At 31.4% G+C, this 24,510-nt stretch overlaps 1 protein-coding gene across 1 annotated transcript in view; it reads right to left on the bottom strand.

Moving 5' to 3' along the window:
- Nucleotides 1–24,510, bottom strand: part of LOC111716580 (uncharacterized) — a 42,443-nt gene that overhangs the window by 1,651 nt on the left and 16,282 nt on the right. The window contains exons 13-24 of the mRNA XM_023492066.1: nucleotides 16,266–16,371; nucleotides 13,576–13,631; nucleotides 12,255–12,337; nucleotides 11,082–11,186; nucleotides 9,277–9,346; nucleotides 8,788–8,879; nucleotides 8,450–8,487; nucleotides 7,439–7,526; nucleotides 6,475–6,499; nucleotides 3,595–3,697; nucleotides 2,168–2,248; nucleotides 546–579 (exon numbers count right to left, since the gene is read on the bottom strand). Of these exons, the coding sequence (XP_023347834.1) occupies nucleotides 546–579; nucleotides 2,168–2,248; nucleotides 3,595–3,697; nucleotides 6,475–6,499; nucleotides 7,439–7,526; nucleotides 8,450–8,487; nucleotides 8,788–8,879; nucleotides 9,277–9,346; nucleotides 11,082–11,186; nucleotides 12,255–12,337; nucleotides 13,576–13,631; nucleotides 16,266–16,371 (881 nt within the window). The remainder of the gene's footprint in view (nucleotides 1–545; nucleotides 580–2,167; nucleotides 2,249–3,594; nucleotides 3,698–6,474; nucleotides 6,500–7,438; nucleotides 7,527–8,449; nucleotides 8,488–8,787; nucleotides 8,880–9,276; nucleotides 9,347–11,081; nucleotides 11,187–12,254; nucleotides 12,338–13,575; nucleotides 13,632–16,265; nucleotides 16,372–24,510) is intronic.

Consider the following 24,510-nt stretch of genomic DNA (forward strand, 5'->3'; position numbering starts at 1 on the left):
GCGGATTTGAGACGCGGCTCAAATTCATTAAATTCGGACTCTGATGGTGTACACCTTTAATATTTCAAACAATGTGATTTGACAACATTTTTAGTTTGAACTATCAAAGTTTTACAACATTGGGTTGCAAAGGTACTTAAAAGCTAGATTTGGTTGAATTAGGGTAAGAACATTGAAACACTTCTCTATATCCAAGGTTATGACGCAAGGAAAGTTATTTCAGAGGTGTACGCATCTTTTGTACTGCAGTGTACTGTCTCTGGACGGTAATGTAAACACAAGACGGATGTCGAAGCCTGACATGGGATCCATCTTTCACTTTAAAAAATCAATTAAATATTCTGGTCATAGGAAACTTTTATGTGAACTTTCAAAATTTAATGCTTTAATCCTCCTCGGATTCCGCCCAGAGAGAACTGGTTTCAATATGTACGGAGATTATACGCAACTGCATCTGCAATTAACTTTCCTTGCCTTATAACCTTGTCTATAGCTTGGTAGAAAGTCTGGAAAAATACAGCTATCTAGTAAGATTGACCTCTTACCTTACTTGAATTACTGGCTAAACCAACAGATATTCTAAAATAAATCATATTATCATTAATATATATCTATTGACCAGAATACCGAAGGAAAAGTGTTGATATTTTCTCGAGTATTATTTTAAAATGTCAATGGAGAATCTGTAATTTGAAACTGATTTATTTCTATAGAAGCGTTTTGAGGAAAGAACTGTTGCATTGTGAATTTTAATTATTATTTTAAAATCTAGTTTTTCAAACAAGTGTATAAACGTTTTTGCATAAGATTAAATCGCAACCTGATCTCTAATTTTACTCACAAAATCTATTGAATTGAAATTAGATTGGGAAAATAAAAAAAGAGCCATGAGCTTTTTTCTAAGTAATGGATTTTTACTTATATTGTCAACATAATTATCAATTTTATGGTTGTAAACTTTTTCTACATATGTAGTATTTTAGCAATACACTTAATCTTATATTATCTTATCTTAGGATCAAGAAGCATTGGTTTTCATCGTGAGCAGTCCTGCGGATTAATTTAAATCATCTTTACCTTGAGTCTGGAGCACTTGTATTCTATACCATGAGTCCGGAGCACTTGTATTCTATACCTTAAGTCCAGAACACTTGTATTCTATACCATGAGTCCGGAGCACTTGAATTCTATACCATGAGTCCGGAGCACTTGTATTCTATACCTTGAGTCCGGAGCACTTATATTCTATACCATGAGTCCGGAGCACTTGAATTCTATACCATGAGTCCGGAGCACTTGTATTCTATACCTTGAGTCCGGAGCACTTGTATTCTATACCATGAGTCCGGAGCACTTGTATTCTATACCTTGACTCGGGAGCACTTGTATTCTATACCTTGAGTCCGGAGCACTTGTATTCTATACCTTGAGTCCGGAGCACTTGTATTCTTTTCCTTGAGTCCGGAGCACTTGTATTCTAGGAGCACTTGTATTCTATACCTTGAGTCCGGAGCACTTGTATTCTATACCTTGAGTCCGGAGCACTTGTATTCTTTTCCTTGAGTCCGGAGCACTTGTATTCTATACCATGAGTCCGGAGCACTTGTATTCTATACCTTGAGTCCGGAGCACTTGAATTCTATACCTTGAGTCCAGAGCACTTGTATTCTATACCTTGAGTCCGGAGCACTTGTATTCTATACCTTGAGTCCGGAGCACTTGTATTCTATACCTTGAGTCCGGAGCACTAGTATTCTATACCTTGAATCCGGAGCACTTATATTCTATACCTTGAGTCCAGAGCACTTGTATTCTATATCTTGAGTCCGGAGCATTTACATTCTATACCTTGAGTCCGGAGCACTTGTATTCTATACCTTGAATCCGGAGCACTTATATTCTATACCTTGAGTCCAGAGCACTTTTATTCCATACCTTGAGTCCGGAACACTTGTATTCTATATCTTGAATCCGGAGCACTTGTATTCTATACCTTGAGTCCGGAGCACTTGTATTCTATACCTTAAGTCCAGAGCACTGGAATTCTAAACCTTGAGTCCGGAGCACTTGTATTCTATCCCTTAAGTCCGGAGCACTTGAACTCTATACATTGAGTCCGGAGCACTTACATTCTATACCTTGAGTCTGGAGCACTTGGATTCTTTACCTTGAGTCCGGAGCACTCGAATCCTGAGAACCTTGAGGTTTCAGTTTAACCTTCTCCAATGCCAAAAATACAGGATTCATTCTAAATAAAAAAGTATTTTCCGAAGCAATTTGGTTCCGGAAAGGATTTACTGAACCTTTCCTGAAGCTATTTTGCATTAAAACTTTAGCTATTTCCGTATAAAGATCACAATTTCTGTTACTAAACTATAAAAAATTTACAAGTGGCTGAGAGACGAAATATAAAAAAGATTAAAATGGTCAATTTGGATTTGATTTTTTAATAAAAATGTTGTCCATTTTAGTTTGAGGGATGTTTATAAGTCACCCTCCTCCCAATAAAATCAAATATTTCTGATCAAAAAGTAATTTTATCCTCAATAGTTAAAATGCAGCGGCAAAAGACCTGAAATGTTTGAAGTTCTAAAATTCTGATTCCTAACATAGCAAAGCATAGCAAAACATATTAAATAGCTTAGAAGTAAAAATACCGAAGTAAATCCAAGTTTTGGAGAGGGAAATAATTTCCAAGATTATTGAATCTACATTTTTTCTGTGGTTAAGGTTCCGGGAAAAGAAAGTTAAAAAACTTAAAAAAATAATGTCTTTTCAGTTGTTTCGGAAAGGATATCAGAATAAAATGGGGGGGGGGGGGAATTTTTGAAAGGAAATCTATTTACGCTTTTTGTGTTACATGTAAATTCAAAATGAAATATATATTTTTTATCACAAGGCACTCTACCCTTCTCCTCTTCTCCATTTTCCTTATTAGTATTGGTATCCGATACTCGTGCAAGGAATATTCCTTATTCTCATATAACATCAAAAAGATCTGGTATTCGCGCAATACTTTCAAAAATCCCCCCCCCCCTTAATCCCCCATTCCAACGGCCTTTCTCCAAACATTGTTAAATATAAGAAACTAGTCTGGCGTACTGTTCCAAATTTGATCGTATTTGAAAGAAAATGTGTTCCAAATACAAATTTCGATTTGAACATAGATTGACCTATTTATTAAACCTTTTCAGAAAGGAATTGAGTCTTTGTCACAAACTCAGATTTTCTAATTTTGATATTTTTAAATAGATAACTATAAATTCTGTTAGATCAAATAGTCCAAGTTTGAAATAGCACAGGTTTACACCATAAGGTTGCAAAGATATAGAGATAAGAAAATTTGAGGTTGTGACAGAAACTCAGTTCCTTTGTTCTTGAAAACTTTAAAGAACAAGAAAATTAAATTTTGAAATTTAATGTTGAAATTTAGATTAATGAAAAAAACATGACACTAAACTCAAACTTTAACGTGATGACATTTCAATTCAATTCAATTCATAGTTCTTCGATGTAAGTTTGCAAAAATTTCAGTTACTCAAAAATTGTTTGAGATCTTTTAATTTCTTTTAAAAATTTAAAAATTTTGCTTACTTATCCTCCCTGTCTGAATCCAAGGGTGGAGTTCCAACTACTAAACCTTGTTTATCTCTTTTAGAGACAAGCTTGCCCAGAAACCTTGTACTGGTAGGCAAACCTGGAGATTATATCTTTCAACTTGAGTCAAGATAAGGGAAAAGGGGGTTTCTTTTTTTCTTTCTTCAGGTTGATTTTTAAAAGTCGATTTTATTAAATGTTCTCCAAAGCAAGGTATCTACCACAAAAAGATTATTTTGACATTTACTAACTCGTTATTTCATGGCAGTTGATAAAGAAATCAATTAGATCCAGTATTGTTAATCTTTCTCTTCTTTAGGAGGTTCTCAAACAACTTCCAAACTTCAAACCCGATAGGATCCTTCAAAGTTATTAAAACAGCACTGGTTAGAAACCATAATTTAAAATGTTCGAAAGAAATATTTTAGTGAGAAAATTGAGAAAAATGCCGCAGTTTTGACACTGTTTGACCTGTTTTTACTGAGACCTGTAATCTTTTTTTTCTGGGTGTAGCCATTCTTGCTTCAGGAATTATCAAATGTTAAAAATCAGTATTGCGGATTTTTCATCCAACAAATAAAAAATCGACTTTTAAAAATCCCCCTGTACATTATTATTAAAATAATGTATTATTAAAAGGACTTACGACGAATTTTTAAGTGATCCTCCATTTTAATAATTCCTGATTCACAACAGTGCTTTTTAAATTTTGTGAAACTATGCAACAAGATCGAAAACAACGATATCCCCCTCTTGGTTCCTTGGTATCGGTGCGTTATCGTCTCGCTCTACAACTCCCTGCCCCTGAGCTCTCCTCGCGGATTGTGTGAAACCCCTGTGTTGAGGGACGGACTGTATGTAAAGGAGCTTTCCGAAACCAGTTTTGTTTAGTAAACTTTGACTTAAATCTGTACTGTATCTGCCATTTTTCTCGTCAGTTAAACTTTATATTTCGATACGCAAGTTTTATGTTGTTGTGATTCTATGAACGGCTGCACATAAAGGTATTAATTAGATATTACTTCTTTATTTATGCAAAGCTGAGTTTTCCTTGTTTCTGAATAATGAATATTTTCCATGTAAAAGTTTCCTTTTATTTTTAAAATATGAAAGATTTTAGTTCTAAAATGTATGTTGTAAATATTTTTAGTCAATTTTTATCCATAATTTACGTTAAAATAAATAAATTAATTAGGACAATCTGTCTAGATTGAACCCGTATTTGGAACAGTTCTCAGAGATTTGAGATTCTGTCCAATCGTAATAATGTAACTGATCATGACTAGTTCAATACTTTAGGATATTTTAAAGGGAGTGTTCGCGAAAAATGAAAGGGAGTATAGGCTTAATGAGATAAAAAAGCGCTTTTGATCGCTACTAATCTTACTTCAATCTGTTGCGTCTATTATGAGAAAAGTGTTAAAAACGACTTACACCGAAGAACGCAGCGTCCATACAAATTCAGAAAGATGCAACATTCAACTCAGACCGTAAACAAATCAATTTAATTCCAAACAAATCATTCAGATATTACAAACAGTAGTCATCGATTATTTTTCAACGCATTCATATATAGTCACTATTTCATAATATTTTTGATTTTGTTTTTTTAAATAATTTTTGCTGGCGCTGGATTTTCGAACATTCCTGGAAAATATGAAAATGACGTCTTCATTATCAAAAATCCTCGAAACAGGAATAAATGTTTTTAAAAGTAACTCTCAGATCATGAAAAATACAAAATATTATGAAATATCAACTATTTACGAACGCGTCGAAAAATAATCGATGACTCTTGTTTGCAATATCTAAATGATTTATTGGAATTAAATTGATTTGTTTACAATCCGAGTTAAATGTTGCATCTTTCTGAATTTGTTTGGACACTACGTTTTTCGGTATTGGTCGTTTTTAAAAATTTTCTCTTTATAGACGCAACAGATAGAAGTAAGATTAGTAGCGATCAAAAGCACTTTTTTATCGCATTAAGCCTCCCCCTTTCATTTTTCGGGAACACTCCCTTTTTCCCAGATTTTGGTCGCGAAACATGTTGTGAATCGGTGCATGTGACTCTTCAAATGAAAACTTTACAGGATTATATAATTTTGTAATATGGTAATTAAAAGATAAAAATGCTAAAATAAGAAACTTTTTAATCGAAAAGAACGAAAACTTACAAAAAATATTTTGGAATTTTTGACAAAAATTTGATAAATGAGTTTCCTTATTGCTTTTAACCATTAAATTTCATTAGATTGATATTTGCCAAAAATTTAAATGTTACAGATTAACATAGTTTCTCAAAGGATGAAAGAATGAAAGAAAGATTGAAAGGATGAAAGAATGAAAGAATGAAAGAATGAAAAAATGAAAGGATGAAAGGATGAAAGGATGAAAGGATGAAAGAATGAAAGAATGAAAAAATAAAAGGATGAAAGGATGAAAGAATGAAAGGATGAAAGAATAAAAGAATAAAAGAATAAAAGAATGAAAGAATGAAAGAATGAAAGAATGAAAGAATAAAAGAATGAAAGAATAAAAGAATAAAAGAATAAAAGAATAAAAGAATAAAAGAATGAAAGAATGAAAGAATGAAAGAATGAAAGAATGAAAGGATGAAAGAATGAAAGAATGAAAGAATGAAAAAATGAAAGGATGAAAGGATGAAAGGATGAAAGGATGAAAGAATGAAAGAATGAGAGAATGAAAGAATGAAAAAAATAAAAGGATGAAAGGATGAAAGGATAAAAGAATAAAAGAATAAAAGAATAAAAGAATGAAAGAATGAAAGAATGAAAGAATGAAAGAATGAAAGAATGAAAGAATGAAAGAATGAAAAAAGAAAGGTGGACATCCTTTGAATTGAAAGATATTTTCCTTTGTACCAGCAGTCGCTGTAATCCTTAACAAATAGAATCATAAAAAATTCAATCATCGAGAAACGAAAAAATAAACACAATAATATCCAATAAAATTTCTATAAATTAGAATTCAGATGTTAAAACTTATTTATGAGATGGCGCTTATCTACAACAGAAAACCTTTATATCCATACGGGAAACTTTTGAATTGAAGTGATTAAGTGCTTTATCTACGAAAACAGCTGATTCATAATTTCTCAATGGCCCTAGGAATAATTCTAGCCGCTTCTAATTGGTCGAACCTTTATCAAAAATCCAAGAGTCCGAAGATGTGAAGAATTTTTTTAAAATTGTTTTTGGCTGAAATTGAAAATTACATTTGAAACTTTTTTTGTTATTTTTTAAAGCGTTAAATCATTTGTAAGATTATTAAACTCCATTAAATAAATTGATTTTTCATCTTTTATATTCCTCTTTTGAGAATTCTACAGAGAATTGATCATTATACCAAAATTAAAGTTTAAAACTTCAAATTGTACTAAATCTATAATTTCCCAAGACATTTTTCCAATTCGTGAAAAATTCCCAAATGTATTTTTCTCCAACTTGGCGGATAGTAAACATTAAGAGGAAAGATTTTTTATAATATTTAATAAGTTCTAAAATAAGTTTTTGGTCCCAAAAATGTGTAAGGGCTGAGCGCTTCGGCTAGAACACTTAGGAAAGTGTCAAATGGGAAGTTACTGTAACTGAGGACAAGTTTCAGAAAAAAAGTTGAGTCTTTGGCACAAATATTTGTTATCCATTTTTAATTGTAAATATTTGACATTTTAAACTTAGGTTATTTGATCAAACAGAACCTATAATTTGAAATATCAGAGTTCTACAACATTGGCATGCAAAAATGAAGAAAATCAGAGTTTGTTACAAAGACTCTATTCCTTTATCATTTGATATAAACCCCAAACCTAAAAATCTACCTTTTCTTCTGAAACACTGGATTTAGGGGCTCTTGGACTTCTACTCCCAGCCAGGGCAGATACTCTACCCTTCAGTGCTCCAACATATCTAGAGAAATATGCTTTATTCTACCCTTCAATACTCCAACATATCTAGAGAAATATACTTTATTCTACCCTTTAGTGCTCCAAGATATCTAGAAAAATATGCTTTATTCTACCCTTCATTACTCCAACATATCTAGAGAAATATGCTTTATTCTACCCTTCAGTACTCCAACATATCTAGTTTCCCTTCATTACTCCAACATATCTAGAAAAATATGCTTTATTCTACCCTTCATTACTCCAACATATCTAGAGAAATATGCTTTATTCTACCCTTCAGTACTCCAACATATCTAGAGAAATATACTTTATTCTACCCTTCATTACTCCAACATATATAGAGAAATATACTTTATTCTGCCCTTCAGTGCTCCAACATATCTAGAGAAATATGCTTTATTCTACCCTTCATTACTCCAACATATATAGAGAAATATACTTTATTCTGCCCTTCAGTGCTCCAACATATCTAGAGAAATATACTTTATTCTACCCTTCATCTAGTGAAATATACTTTATTTTTCCCTTCATTACTCCAACATATCTAGAAAAATATGCTTTATTCTACCCTTCATTACTCCAACATATCTAGAGAAATATGCTTTATTCTACCCTTCAGTACTCCAACATATCTAGAGAAATATACTTTATTCTACCCTTCATTACTCCAACATATCTAGAGAAATATACTTTATTCTGCCCTTCAGTGCTCCAACATATCTAGAGAAATATGCTTTATTCTACCCTTCATTACTCCAACATATCAAGAGAAATATACTTTATTCTATCCTTCAGTACTTCAACATATCTAGAGAAATATGCTTTTTTCTACCCTTCAGTGCTCCAACATATCTAGAGAAATATACTTTATTCTACCTATTCACTATTTTGACACTAGCAATAAATCTTAGATAAAGTTTTCACCTGAGGGACGGACTTGAAACCTTCCTCTGGGTATTGTCCTAGAAATATCAAAATTAATTCAATTTTGAAATTCAAAAAGAGAATTTTTTTTGGCCATAAGCTCAAATTTTCTAAAACGTTTAACTTTGCAACCTGATGGTGTATGATATCGGGTTGCAAAATTATAGAGATTAGAAAATCAGAGCTTGTGGCAAAAACCTTTAATTCCTTTGATTTAATTGATTTGATAATAAAAAATAAATTGAATGAATATTATTGCATTTGATATTTCTAACTATGATTGGGTTTGTTTATTAAAATCTCGAGTTTGTGGCGAGTAATCAGTTCCTTTGTATTACCTCTCCTATTTTGATAAATTTGCTGATAGCGCTGGCAGTGGATACGATTTCATTCAATCCAGTACTCATTTCCTTATATGCTTCTTCAGTCCCTAGATTTGGATTTAGAGCTAATAATTTTTGAAGTGACAGGATTAGTTGAGTCAAATGAGTTAAACTACTTTTGCCACTGGTTATCTGAACTTTTTGTTTGATTAACTTAAGATGAGAAAATATGTCCGAACTCTTTTAATCTGATTAGAATTGTCAAATCAGTTCTAATTCTAAATCTCCAATTTTTATTCAGGCCGGGGGGGGGGGGCTATACAGGCTACATTTCAAAAATGGGAGAAGAATCTTCAGATATATTTAATGAGAAACTAAAATACATTTTTTGATAATTTATTCAAAAATAACTCAAATTTTGAAATTGTCAAGTTAGGTTCTAAATTGACACCAAATCAAATATTGGATAAATCAAACTTGAAACTATTAACTATTGAATACTACCTATTCCTTTTAAAATTTCCTCGTCTGTCAGCTCCCCTCGAACCAGGAAGAATAATCTTTGTCTTACTTCCTAATTATAATTTACATGGTTAAACGGATTATTTAATTATAGGGAGTTTTCGCGAAAAATGAAAGGGGGTGTAGACGCTACTAATCTTTCTTCTATCTGTTGCGTATATAAGGAGAAAATTTTTAAAAACGACTCATGCTGAAGAACGTAGCATCCATACAAATTCAGAAAGTTGCAACATTCACCTAGGATCGTAAAATAATCAATTTAATTCCAAACAAATAATTCAGATACAGGGTGTCCCAAAAAACATGGGAATTCAGTGACGAATTCGATATCGTCTTATAAAATAATTCTTTGATTTAGTATAGTAATACCTACTGAGAAAGCTGTAATCTGTAAGAGTTTCGTCTGCTATGTTTACATTTTGTTTGTTTATGTTTTGACTGCAACCGGTTGTACAAATTACAGTATACAAAGAGAGTAAACTTGTCCGTCTTCACTGTTCATCTTGTGGAGACATTATACACACATCTTTGCAGTCTTTTACCCTTTTCATTAAATAAACTCTAGCAGACATAATAATATTATGGCTTTTGAAATTAGGTATTACAATGCTAATTCATAACAAAGACGATATCGAATTCGTCCCTGAATTCCCATGTTTTTGGGACACCCTGTATTACAAACGAAAGCCATCGATTATTTTTCGACGCATTCGTATATAGTTAATATTTCATAATATTTTCGTTTCAAAAAAAAAATATTTTGCTGGCGTCGGATTACCGAACATTCCTGGAAATATGAAAATATCGTCTTCGTTATCGTTTTTTTTTTTTTCGCCGTAAGCCTATACCCTCTTTTATTTTTCATGAACCCTCCCTTTAATTTAAACATTTGGAATAGAGCTTCTAGCAATATTTCCCAAACATTTGAGAGTGAAACACATGTGTGTATAATAAGGTTGTTTACTCATTACTACGCATTAGCGCTCCAATGTACGGGAAATGTCGTCTCCTAAGCATAGATTGATAAAAACCCCATATGACGTCACGGATTAAAAAGGCATGAGTGACGTCATATGCGGATTTTATCTCAGTGGTCTGCAGTACTCTGACCGTAGAGTTTATTGGGTTTAGTGGAGAGTTGTTTATCTATGCGAAAGAGACGACATTTACCGTTTAATGGAGCACAACGAGAGTATACAACCTTATTATACAACCTTGGTTAAACCACATGCGATAGATACTTAGTAAAAGGTGTTTAAAGGGTTACGTTTTAAATGGGCATTCTCCTCTTAAAATAGAGCTAGAATCTCTTGAACAGTCTCTTTAAATAGAGCGAGGATCTCTTGAACAGTCCCTTTAAATAGAGCGAGGATCTCTTGAACAGTTCCTTGCTTGCTAGATAATTACGAAGGACAAGTCAAAGCAATTAAATAATTAACCCACCAATTCAGCATGATGGCAAGTCCGGTTAAATTTACAAGTTTGAGTTGCAGGGGCAGGGCATAGTAAACAAATGTCGTTTTTGTTTGTTAATTTTTTAAAAATATTTGATCCCTATATCATGCATTATATTTACATGGTTTGTACAATCTTTAAAAATATTTGATCCCTATATCATGCATTATATTTACATGGTTTGTACAATCTTTAAAAATATTTGATCCCTATATCATGCATTATATTTACATGGTTTGTACAATCTTTAAAAATATTTGATCCCTATATCATGCATTATATTTACATGGTTTGTACAATCTTTAAAAATTTACTTTGTGCAATAAATTCACCTTTTGTGAAGAATCAGTTTTTTTTTCTTCTTCTTTTTTCTTTTTCTTAAACAATCCTGCTTTAGCTTTCAGAGTCTGTAGTCCACCACTTTTTCCAACACTTGTCTAATAAATAAATTCTAGTTTTAACAAAAAAGAATTGGTTGTTATCAATCAAATCTATGACATAAAAAAATTGAGTCTTTGCTGCAAACTCTGATTTTCTAATCCCTATATATTTACAACACAATTTCCAAGATCTTAGATATTTCAAACTATTAATTATCCTAGATATAATAATAAAGTTTGAAATATCAAAGAAACACAGGTTGCAAAGATAAAGGGATTAGAATATTTGATTTTGTGGCAAAGACTCAATTCCCTTGAAGCTTGTCTGTTTTTTGGTTTAATTATCTATATATATAAAGTTGAAATCTCTCTTTGTCTGTCTGTCTGTTCGTCAGATCATAACTCGGGAACCCCTTGGAATGATTTGCCTCAAATTTGTATTGGGGAACTCAGGAGACCCAAGGGAATGTTCTTTTAGTAACCTTGGCAGCGCTGGGTTCCCAAGCTGGTATAAATAAAAAAAAATAAAAAAAACACAAAAAAAAAACAACAGAAAAATCTGCACATTTTTAATTATAATATTTAAAAAAAAGATCTTTCCATTTCGTGATAACTGTCTTTTTTAACAGATATATCTATAAATAAGATCTTTTACGCATTCAGGAAGCATGTGTTGTGGAAAAATTATATTTATAATTATTTCTAAACTTGATTTGATTTTCTAAAAAAAATATCACTAAGCCAACAAGTAGAAAATTGAATTTGGAGTCTGAAATAGGTAGAAAATTTCATGGCTCAATAAAAAAGTATTGAAAAGATATTTCTGACACCTCTAAGCTTAGCAATACAAAATAATTTACAAAGATAATACTGTAGACCTTCAAATTATCACTCAAGGGAATTATTATCCTTCAATCGAAACATTTAACAGGTTCTTTAAAGATAAATAAAACAAAAAACACATATAAGACGTCTTCGTTATATCTTTCAATTAAGAAACGTTTTATGATTTGAAATAACTCTTAACATGTGCATTGAAAATATAGCCATCATTATAGATTATATAATCTTTAGCTTTGTTTCGTATCAAAAGATTAAAATAAGATTGAGTTTATTCAGCATAACCTTGGCTAAAGATGGAGTACTTGCTGTAGTTGAAGGTGAAGATTTTCTTGATCTCATCCAACCACCAGATAATGAAGAACCACCTTATTATTCGATGTTTAGAACTTTCCCAAAGGCATTTTCCCAAGCGGAAACTTCGCAAGGGTATTTTCTTAAGAGGCAACTTCCCAAATATGCAATTTCCCAAGTGGCAACTTCCCAAGTGTGCCCTAGCCGCAGCACTCGGCTTCTAGACTATTAAGCCGCAGCGTTCAGCGGCCTAGACCAAACCTAGAAAGTTGCCGCTTGAGAAATTTCACATTTGGGAAGTTACCTTTGGAAATTACCTTTGGGAAAATACATATTATTCAACTGAAAGGAACTATACACGTAATAAAATAAAGTTAAAAAGAGGGACATTCACAACGGCAGCCTTATATTAACTCATGAAATCATGAAAAAAACTTTCCTTCATAAAGTTTTTGCCACAAACCAAAATTGTCTTGTCATTATATCTTTGCAACCTGATGCTGTAAACCTATTGACTCCACTGAGTTCAAAGTTTAAAATATAAGATGTCTAGAACATCAGGGTGCAAAAATATAGGGATAAAAATCATTTCCTTTTTTGCTTTTGTTTTGTAAATTTATCTATTAAAACCGGAAAATCTGGAGAATTTATGGCGGCATTAAAAGCAATATTTAAAGAATGTCTTGTTTAATAGATTTTAACAAACGTTCTATCCCGCATTAATGCTCAACATTCATTTCAAAGCAATTTTCTGTGTCATACCAAATTAGATAAAATATTTGATCGTTTTTAAAATATTTGTTGAGTAATCTAAAACTTAGATTACTCGTTCAGTGGAGTGAGGTCACTGAACTAAATACCTAGCGCAGGTTCAACTAGTTTTTAAGTTCTCACTGGCTCAAAACCAGAACTACCGATTAAAGTTCTATTAAAAGGTACATGGTTGAACTGCTTCAGCGGAAATCAACGATTTCTCACAATTCATTAAATTTGGCCCCGATTTTCCAAACTTGAATTTATTCCTCAAAAAATCCCGATCTGAAAATTGTCCCGAATAAAATTGACAAAGGTATTTATATTATAGAATTAGTGTTTCAATATTTTAAAAACAAACCAGAGCTGGAAACTAACTATTGTCAGTAGTCACTGCAGATTAATTGATCTCGATCCTTTGTTAATCTTCGAAAGTTAGCTTTCAACCAACGAGACAACAGAGAATTTAAGGATCACAAAAATCAATACATTCTGCGTAGAATTCAAAAGTGGCCACTTTGGATATCGAGATCAAACAATCAGTTACGAGTGTTAGTACCCATAGATTCTCTAGGAGAGGATGGTTTACTGGCTCCTCCTGTTGGACTCGACACCCTGGATAAAAGATAGGATTATCATGGATTTCAAAAATAAAAGGGTTATCCTGGATTTCAAAAATAAAAGGGTTATCCTGGATTTCAATAATAAAAGGATTATCCTAGATTTCAAAAATAAAAGGGTTATCCTGGATTTCAAAAATAAAAGGATTATCCTGGATTTCAAAAATAAAAGGGTTATCCTGGATTTCAATAATAAAAGGATTATCCTGGATTTCAAAGATAAAGGATTATCATGTATTTCAAAAATAAAATGATTATCTTGGATTTCAAAGATAAAGGATTATCATGGATTTCAAAAATAAAAGGATTATCCTGGATTTCAAAAATAAAAGGATTATCCTGGATTTCAAAGATAAAGGATTATCCTGGATTTCAAAGATAAAGGATTATCCTGGATTTCAAAGATAAAGGATTATCATGGATTTCAAAATAAAAGGATTATCCTGGATTTCAAAAATAAAAGGATTATCTTGGATTTCAAAGATAAAGGATTATCATGGATTTCAATAATAAAAGGATTATATTGGATTTCAAAGATAAAGGATTATACTGGATTTCAAAGATGAAGGATTATCCTGGATTTCAAAAATAAAAGGATTATCCTTGATTTCAAAAATAAAAGGATTATCTTGGATTTCAAAAATAAAAGGATTATCCTGGATTTCAAAAAGGGTTATCATGGATTTCAATAATAAAAGGATTATCTTGGATTTCAAAGATAAAGGATTATCATGGATTTCAATAATAAAAGGATTATCTTGGATTTCAAAAATAAAAGGATTATCCTGGATTTCAAAATAAAGGGTTATCATGGATTTCAATAATAAAAGGATTATCTTGGATTTCAAAGATAAAGGATTATCATGGATTTCAATAATAAAAGGATTATCTTGAATTTCAAAGATAAAGGATTATACTGGATTTCAAAGATAAAGGATTATTATCGATTTTAATAATAAAAGGATTATCTTGGATTTCAAAGATAAAGGATTATACAGGATTTCAAAGATAAAGGATTATCATGGATTTCAATAATAAAAGGATTATCTTGGATTTCAAAGATAAAGGATTATCATGGATTTCAATAATAAAAGGATTATATTGGATTTCAAAGATAAAGGATTATCCTGGATTTCAAAATAAAGGATTATCATGGATTTCAATAATAAAAGGATTATCTTGGATTTCAAAGATAAAGGATTATCCTGGATTTCAAAATAAAGGGTTATCGTGGATTTCAATAATAAAAGGATTATCCTGGATTTCAAAGATAAAGGATTGTCATGGATTTCAAAATTAAGGATTATCATGGATTTCAATAATAAAAGGAATATCCTGAATTTCAAACATAAAAGGATTATCTTGGATTTCAAAGATAAAGGATTATCATGGATTTCAATAATAAAAGGATTATCATGGATTTCAAAAATAAAAGGATTATCCTGGATTTCAAAGATGAAAGATTATCCTGGATTTCAAAAATTAAAGGGTCATCCTTGATTTCAATAATAAAAGGATTATCATGGATTTCAAAAATGAAGGGTTATCCTGGATTTCAAAAATAAAAGGATTATCTTGGATTTCAAAAATAAAGGATTATCATGGATTTCAAAATAAAGGGTTATCATGGATTTCAATAATAAAAGGATTATCCTGGATTTCAAAAATAAAAGGATTATCTTGGATTTCTAAAAGAATTATCCTGGATTTCAAAAATAAAAGGATTATCTTGGATTTCAAAGATAAAGGATTATCGTGGATTTCAAAATAAAGGGTTATCATGGATTTCAATAATAAAAGGATTATCTTGGATTTCAAAGATAAAGGATTATCATGGATTTCAAAGATAAAGGGTTATCATGGATTTCAATAATAAAAGGATTATATTGGATTTCAAAGATAAAAGATTTATCTTGGATTTCAAAGATAAAGTGGTTAAATCAAGTTTTTTTCATTAAAAATGAGTTTTAAATTGTGATTAAAAAACAATTAACTATAATCTCACGAAACAGTATGCCGTATTTTTGTTGAAAGATTATGCATATCAGTTGAGGGGAACACCTATTCCAAACTCCAATTTTCGGATACCAATATCTATGAAACCTGATGGCGTAAATCATTCATATTATTTTAGCTAACAAATTCATAGTTTGTAGCTAGCTAAGGTCTAAATGATCAGGTTTGGAGAATAGAGTTCCTCTAGCTAGCTAGCTGAGGAGTCTGACATTGATCCTCTTCTATCCTTTATCCTATACCTGGAGCTAGCTGAGGAGTCTGACATTGATCTTCTTCTATCCTTTATCCTATACCTGGAGCTAGCTGAGGAGTCTGACATTGATCCTCTTCTATCCTTTATCCTATACCTGGAGCTGACATTGATCCTCTTCTATCCTTTATCCTATACCTGGAGCCAGCTGAGATTGATCCTCTTCTATCCTTTATCCTATACCTGGAGCCAGCTGAGATTGATCCTTGTCTATTCTTTTTCCTATACCTGGAGCTAGCTGAGATTGATACTCTTCTATCCTTTATCCTATACCTGTAGCTAGCTGAGATTGATCCTCTTCTATCCTTTATCCTGTACCTGGAGCTAGTTGAGATTGATCCTCTTCTATCCTTTATCCTATACCTGGAGCTAGCTGAGGAGTCTGAGATTGATCCTCTTCTATCCTTTATCAAAGCTCCAATCTTTCCAAGTTTAGTTTTCCCCACCAGCCTCATAGCTGTTGGTATTCCTACAGAATATAGAGTTTAAAACTTTTGAATCAGTTTCTGGGAAGCTTAATTTAACATTTATAAAAAGTTTTTTTTTTAACATCAAGGATTATATGAAGGTTTAAGAAGTTTTGGGGAAATTTGTAATAAGAAAAAAGAACATTGTAAGAAGAATAGTATCAAAAACATAGAAACACACATTAGAGATTAAAACTAAGAAACTGAATAATCGCCTCATACTTTTCTATTCACTATATCTTTGGAACTTGACAGTGTAAACAGCGCGATAATATTTCCAACTATTTGAACTGATAGAATTTATAGTTTGAAATATCAAGGGTTTACGACATTAGGTGACAATGATATGAGATTAAAATTTTTGGTTCTGGTCCTTTGTTTCATTTTCTAAGGCCGAAATTTAAAGAATTTAAGCCGCGTCGCTGAACCGCCTAAAACCGGTTCCGATTAAGCGCCGGCTCAAATCTCGAATACAATTTCAAGTGGATTAAACCATGTTTGAGCCGCCTCTCAAATTTCAGACGCAGCTCAAAATCTTTAAACTCGGCCTCTGTTCTACAAAATTTAAAGATGAAGAAGAGGTTCCAATTATGCGTCCAACTGCATTATGTATTAATACTGAGTACTCGCACTGACATCATTACTCACGTCCCCCTTCCACTACATGAATACATTCATAAAACAGAGAATATTAACAGATATCTTATATCTACATATTATTTCTATATCTAAATATACATTTTATTTGGCTTATCTTTTTGTTTGTTTAAATCTAATAAACGGTCAAACGGCTGAACTGATTGGGTCCATTTTTTGTGTGTCCTTATATAACTGATCCAGGAATGGGTTATTTATATATATCTATATATAAAGTATTTAATCTCTGTTTGTCTGATTATATCTCACCAACCCCTGGACCGATTTGCCTCAAACTGTGATTTGGGTATCTCGGTAGAACCGTGGAAATGTTCTAAGCTTGGTTTATAAATTTAAATTGACTGTGTTGACTTTACTTCAAGGCAAAGCTGGGTAACCAAGAAAGTGTCTTATATGAAAGTTGTTTCCAAAAAATTCCTGAACTGTTTAATTATATTAATTTGTCAATAATCCGCGAAGGAACGGACTGTACAAAATTGTGACTTCCAATATTTTTGCAACCTGATGTCGAAGAGCTCTGATAATTCAATGTTAGATAAAATAATTTAAATTTGAGTTTGTTAGAAGTACTCAGTTCCTTTATTCCTTTTATTATTTTTTTTATGTAGCTTGGGAACCCAGCTTTTCCCGGAGTTTACCATACAACAGTCAACTCGCTCAACTAAGAATTTTTAAACCTACTTAGAACATTCCCGTGGTTCTACCGAGTTCCCCAATCAAAATTTGAGGCAAATCCGTTAGTGGGTATTGAGTTATGGATCGGACATACAAACAAACAGAGATTACTTCTTTACATATATCTATATATATGATATATAAACAGAGTCGTTTTTCTGTTTGAACAATTTATCAGTACAGTACGGTACAAGCGAATGTAATATGTTAATATAGGCCTAACTTACTATAAGGTGATTGGGAGATTTAAAAAATGGTTGACAAAAATTCGAGACACTTAATTCAAAATGATCAATAAAGGACCCTCCAGTTAAGGAAGTGTAACTTTGAAACCTTAATCTGATCAACAATGTGTAAGATAACATAGTTTTCGAACTTAAAAAATTAATTCTGATTTCAAAAAAACATTATTGTCTAATTCATACTTGAAAAAGTTTTTAACGATATCTCTGTGAATAAGACATTTGTTTAAGAAACGCGAATATAAGATGCCAAGTCCATTAGCGCCTGATCTATTCAGGGTTCAGTCATGTATTTGTTGTCTATTTTAAACCAATAGAAATAGCATGGCGGTAACATCTATCTTTCTATCTATCTCATTATCCAATCAGAGTTATGAATCCTTCAATCGGCGCTATCAGTAAATTGAAATAATTACTTCTAAAAACTATAACGAGTTTACCCAGGGGGGATGATAGTTCTCTACCTGTGTGCACAGTTAGCTGTACATTACACTTACAACTGTTCACTAATATTAAAATACAATGGGTTAGGCCAGAATCAACTTATAATAAAAAAAATATGCAGTACGCTCTCGGTATAGTTTATGGCCTTTACAATTAGTAAAGGATTAGTGTACATCATCCCTCTATACACTATAATATCGTTGAGTTTACCACACACTGCATTATATTATAACTATACAGAGCATTGAAATTACTTTTATTTGTAAATTTAGTTGTTTTATTTTCAATTTGGTTTGGTAAAATTCTATTTCTGCCAGTTCATTTCTCGTTCTATTCCATTAGTTACCAATTGCTAATGACCAATTTTGTTAATTGATTTCCATTTGTTTTGTAGAGTAACAATGATTTAATCTAAAAAATGAATATTTCTAAATTTTTGATAATTAAGACAATCTAACAGAATTTATAATATGAAATATCTAAGATACTAAATTGGGTTGCAAAGATTTTATGTTCTGTTTGATAGCATTTTTTATTTTTTTGTTTGTTTGATAAGAGATAAAACATTAAATTAAATCCAAAACATAAAATTAGATTCAAACCGAAAACGATTATTAGTATTCCAAATGATAAGACAATTTAAATCAGTTGGTGGGATTCAGCTGAATCTGAAAAAGTGAGACAGTCATGGATTAAGCATGGGTCTAAAAAGGTCTTATAATATTGAGAAGAAAAAAAGAGGTTTTTATTTTTTTCCTAAAATTCTAAATGGATAAAAACTGGAGGGACCTCCCCCCACCCACACAACAGCCTTTTCAGAATTTCAACTTATCAACCAATTTATTAATTTCAAGTTGTGCAATTAACTTAATTAATAATTAATATCTTATCTTTTCAAAACAGATAACCCGGTTTTAACTTTGAAACAAATAAGTAATAAGTTCCGAAAATCGTAAATTGAATTTTGAAGAAAAGAAATTTCGAATTATGAAAAAAATACTTTTTTTTAGCCTATGTTACCCCATGGCGGGGTACATGTTAATAAATGTCAGCTAATTTGGTTCAGTCGTTTGGCTAGCTATAGTAAAAATCGTAAATTGCAAGTCGATATTTATAGCTACGTTGTGGTCAACCTTCTTCTTACATGGAAAAGTTAATATTAAAGTAATATCAAATGTGGTGCTGTGGAGTATAATTCCAAATGCATAAATGTAGTTTGGATAAATCGGTAGAATATCTAGAACTCCAGGATTATAAAGATATGTGTTTTGCTTAGAGCTTGGGGAGCATTGTTATTTTTACTCAAGTTAATCTTTTGTTAAAGGGACTGTAAAGTAAAAATAAAATGGGATATAGGCTGAAACCTAAGCATTTTAGGAGTTGATCGAGAAATTGATATAAAACTTTGTCAATTTATACTGGTCACGTGATACAGACGGAGACGCATGACAATAATACTGCACTGTCATTGGTGGGAGTTCTGGTCACATGATACAGACGTTTAAATAATATTATTAATTATATCTATTAAAAATGAAAAATTATTAAATTCAAATAATAATAGAAGCAAACCTATGTTCGTTAGGCTTCTCGGGGCTATCGTCGTTTTCAGATTGGTTGCGTATTTACTGAATATGATCTGTTTAAACCTACGATTTTTATACAAATTGTATATACATAAATTTTCTTATAAATTTGAAACATTTTTATATCAAGTTCAAAAGTTGAGGATCGTAAATTTCGTAAATACAATTCTATTTGTATCGTTAAAATCTCGGGAATTATTTGTAGTAATATTGTAATAAAACCAATTCTAACAGAGTTTTCCATATTTCGAATTGACTCCGGTACTTTCGGTTCATCACTATATTAGAATTTCTTCTGACAGTGTGCAAGCGAATGATATCAGATTTCCAAAAAACTTTTTATTTCATTCCTAAAGTATATTTTGTTTCAGCCCACATAGAAAAATTTCCTAATATCAACCTTGAGTGAACTTGATTTTAGAAGATTTATTTTTTCAATTTCAAGGATTGTCTTATGACTGTTACTTGTTAAGCTAAAGTTTTAAATTGTACAACATTTTTGTTTTATTCCATGTTTTTTTATATTTCAAGTCGGGATACTTTTTCTTTTTAGATCGTGTGCAGAAAATGAATTTCAAAGAAAATTATCTCTTAAATTTTCCTGAATTAAAAATTACTGAACATGAAAATTAAATTAAAATTAAATTACAAGAAAACCACTCTCAAGTTCTAGACAGCAATAAATACGATCATTTGTAAATTGTAATTATTGTAATTGTGTAATTATATTGAAAATATATGGAAAGTTGTCCCGGTTTCAAAAATTTTGTAAAGGTTGGAAAACTGAAGAAGCTTGAAAGTTCTAGTACAAATAGATTTTAGTTATAAGGAAAATACCATAAAGGTGGTTGGAAAACACCTCCTTCCTGGATAGGATATGGTTAAAAAGGTTTATTTTGACCCAAAAGTTTAAGGTTTTGCAATTCATTAATTTTTAGTTTTTTTTAGCCAGAAGGTCCAGTCCTAGACTTTTCAATTCTACTTCTCCAATTCTAACTTTTACTATGAAAAGAATCATTCAAAGAAAGGAACTTCGAACAAACTATTTTAAGTAACTTCTCGAAGGATTTCCGTCCGTATCATGTGACCAGTATACTGCACTGCCATTGGCTGAAGTTCTGGAGACGTAATACTGACTATATATACCCCATTTCATTTTTCCTTTACATTCCCTTTTATCTAAATTATTTTCATCTCGTCCCGATGAACCGTCGGCAAAATCGTGTCTTTTTTAAATTTTATTCAGGGACAGAAGCAATTATACCATTTTAAACATTAGCTTTAAACTAGGAACAGGATACTTTCAGAACTGATTGGTTTCGTCCCGATGGACTGTCAGAAAAGTCGAACTTTTCATCTTATTTCAGAATTAGCTGTAAATTTAATTAACTTGAGGTTTAGTAGCAGCATAGATTAATTAAAATAACAATATAGGACATTAGATGTCGTCTTTTCAAGATTTATAAGTATTTCGGTCAAAAAAAAAAACCCTGAGACAGAAGCCCAAAGAAGTTACGCGTAGTCGGCGTAGAACAGGCTCTCTCTCTGTCTTGTAATTTTACAGTGTGAACGAAATTCTTATTAATCTTAAAAAGACGACATATAGTGCCCTATTTGTTATTTTAATCAATATATATAAGTAACAGCTTGTCTTTAATAAATTGAAACTTATCACTTAAACATAATCAGTCTCATGGCAGCGACAACGAATGAATTTGTATATGTTATACTATCTTCGTTCTAGGGTCTAATGTAATAGATGTAATCCCCAACCAAGCAAAACCATTCATCAATTCAGGCCATTTCTTGATAAATCGTCCCTTGGAGGAAACTTTCGAGGGATCATCTAATTTTCAAGTTTTGTTTTCAACCAGGGATTCATTTTGATATTTTTGTAAATTAAAGGGAGGTAATTTCCTAGTATACGATTTTTGGAACAAACTATTTTAAGTAACTTCTCGAAGGATTTCCGTCCGTATCATGTGACCAGTATACTGCACTGCCATTGGCTGAAGTTCTGGAGACGTATTACGGACTATACCGACTATATGTAAAAACATTATCAATTAAATATTAAAAATTATAAATAAAAATTATAAAAATGTAATAGGAGCAAACGTGAGATTCTCAGGCTCCTGTGGGATATAATCGTTTTCAATTTGGTTTCGTATTTGCTGAATATGATCTGTTTAAACCTACTACTCTTATACAAAATTGTATGTATATGAATTTTCGTATAATTATGACACAGTTTTATGTCAATTTCTCGAGACAGGAACATCAGATAGATGTCTTATATGTATTGTACAACTCCTGAAATTCTCAGGTTTCATCCTATACCCCCTTTCGTTTTCCTTTACAGTCCCTTTAATTTACTTCTAGAGTAAAGAGTTTTTTAAATTAATTGTCAAAGGAATCTTTTTAACCTATAAATAGATCACAAATGAAATCTATTCATGCACCTCTGACCCTTTGGTAAAAGTAAATTTAACCTAAAGTCAGACCGCGTCAACCTTGTTGCACCGGCTAGTCCTTTTGAGTGTCTGCTTTATTTACCCAATGTCCGGGCGATACAGTACAAACTGGGGCCAGAAAGGTTGACCCGGCTCAGAATTAGCCCTGCTTTTTTCTAGCTGTTAATAAGTCAAGATGGAAATTGTTTTCTCAGGATTTTTTTTTTTTTTAACTTTTAGAGGATTCACAAAAATCAGAGTGCTTATCAAAACTGGAAAATTATATGCTGGGTTTAATTTTGTGCAAACGTTTTACTCCGATTTCTATATATATATATATATATATATTTATATATTTATATATTTATATATTTAGGTTGCACATATATAGAGATTAGAAAATTTGAACTTGTGGCAAAAACTTAATTTCTTTATTCATAAAATTATTAGTCAGTCTCCACTTTAAAGTGTCGCAACACCTTGGCCTTTGGTTTTCACTCTTCAACTCTCTTATATTTTTTTGTAATTTTTAAAATTACAACACGCAATTCATTCTAGCTTAAGCTTAAAGGGAGTGATTTGAAAAATTTCTGCTCAATAATTGCGTAAAAGCGCGCGTGCACATCTTGGTTTGCAAGGGGTGAACCGATCACGCCCAAGAGAACCGGAACCGGAAACCTTTGACCGGAAATAGATGCTGACATTTTTTATTTTAAAAATGCACCAATAGGAAAATGCTAAAAGCATCGTAAAAAATAAGACCAAAACAATAATGAAAACTATTGATGACAATTAAACGTATCAGAAAAGGCAAAATAAAAATTCTTTTCAGTTTCTGATATTCATTTTTAAATTCCTTTGTTAAAACCTCAATGGGAAATATTTAAATTTTTAAATTGGTTGCGCATTTTATTGTGTCCTAAAATTCTTGGTAAAATTTACAATTTAAAGAAAATTAGATTTTCCAATTTATCATTTTCATTTTTATATTATTCTTTTTAAACATTAATTTTACATATTTTCTTTAAGCTTAATATTTATCGTATTTATCGTTGTAAAATATTTCTGGATTTAAAATTCATTTCATGAAAAGACATTATAAAAAGATTACAAACAATGCAACACTAATGAAAGATTTTTGATTTAAAATCTGATTTCTTTAAGCTCTTCTTTTTATATACACTTCTGTATAATCCAACACCAAATAAAGTTTATATGATTTAAAATCTGATTTCATTGAGTTCAATGTAGAAACCAATGCTTTAAGTTAACTAATGCTTTCTTTTACTAATTCAGTACGAACTGAACTCGAACGCCTCCTGAGACATACTTCACCGCAGCAAAGATCGAAACGGCCGAGGAATCATGACTCCACAAGATATGATGAAAAAGATGCAGTCTCGATTTTAACAAGGAACCGACAATGTTCCTTTCCTTGATATAAGATCTCTTAATTAAAATTTTCCATCTTTTATCCTAGAACATGTAGCCGAAATACTAACGAGAAACGGTCAATGTTTCTTTTAATAAAGCTAACATGAATTTTCTTTAATATTCTTCATACCTAAATCATTATGCCTTTTTCTCAAACTTAAATTTTGTAGCATCATTTTTAACTAGGAACGTTCAATGTTCCATGTTACGATGCTAACAATAATCTTCTTTGATCTAAACTCGCTCCCGTGCATTCTTATGTGAAAGCATGCACACCGTTAATTGTAGCATTTTCCATTTTGAGATAACACACACTGTGTTTGTAGTATCTCCTTGTCAAATCGCTCAAAAGTATGCTATCCTCTAATACACAATGTAGTTTTTTCTCTTGAACTGCTGCGCTGTCAGTACTTGAATATAATTTTAACAGCAATCAAGACATGAAAAAACCAAAAAAAAATTGTATCTATTAATTTCTGGATTTTGACCTTACCAAATTGTAATTGTATGTACACGATAATATCGCAAAAAAAAATTTTATCCATAATAACAAATTTTGTAAACCTGTAATAATCTCGATACATAAATAAATATCTAGATCTTAAAAAAAAAGATTACAAACAATTAAATCTCTAATTTCCACCGAATAC

This window comes from Eurytemora carolleeae, unplaced genomic scaffold (genome assembly GCF_000591075.1).
Source record: "Eurytemora carolleeae unplaced genomic scaffold, Eaff_2.0 scaffold1, whole genome shotgun sequence".
Lineage (NCBI taxonomy): Eukaryota > Metazoa > Arthropoda > Copepoda > Calanoida > Temoridae > Eurytemora > Eurytemora carolleeae.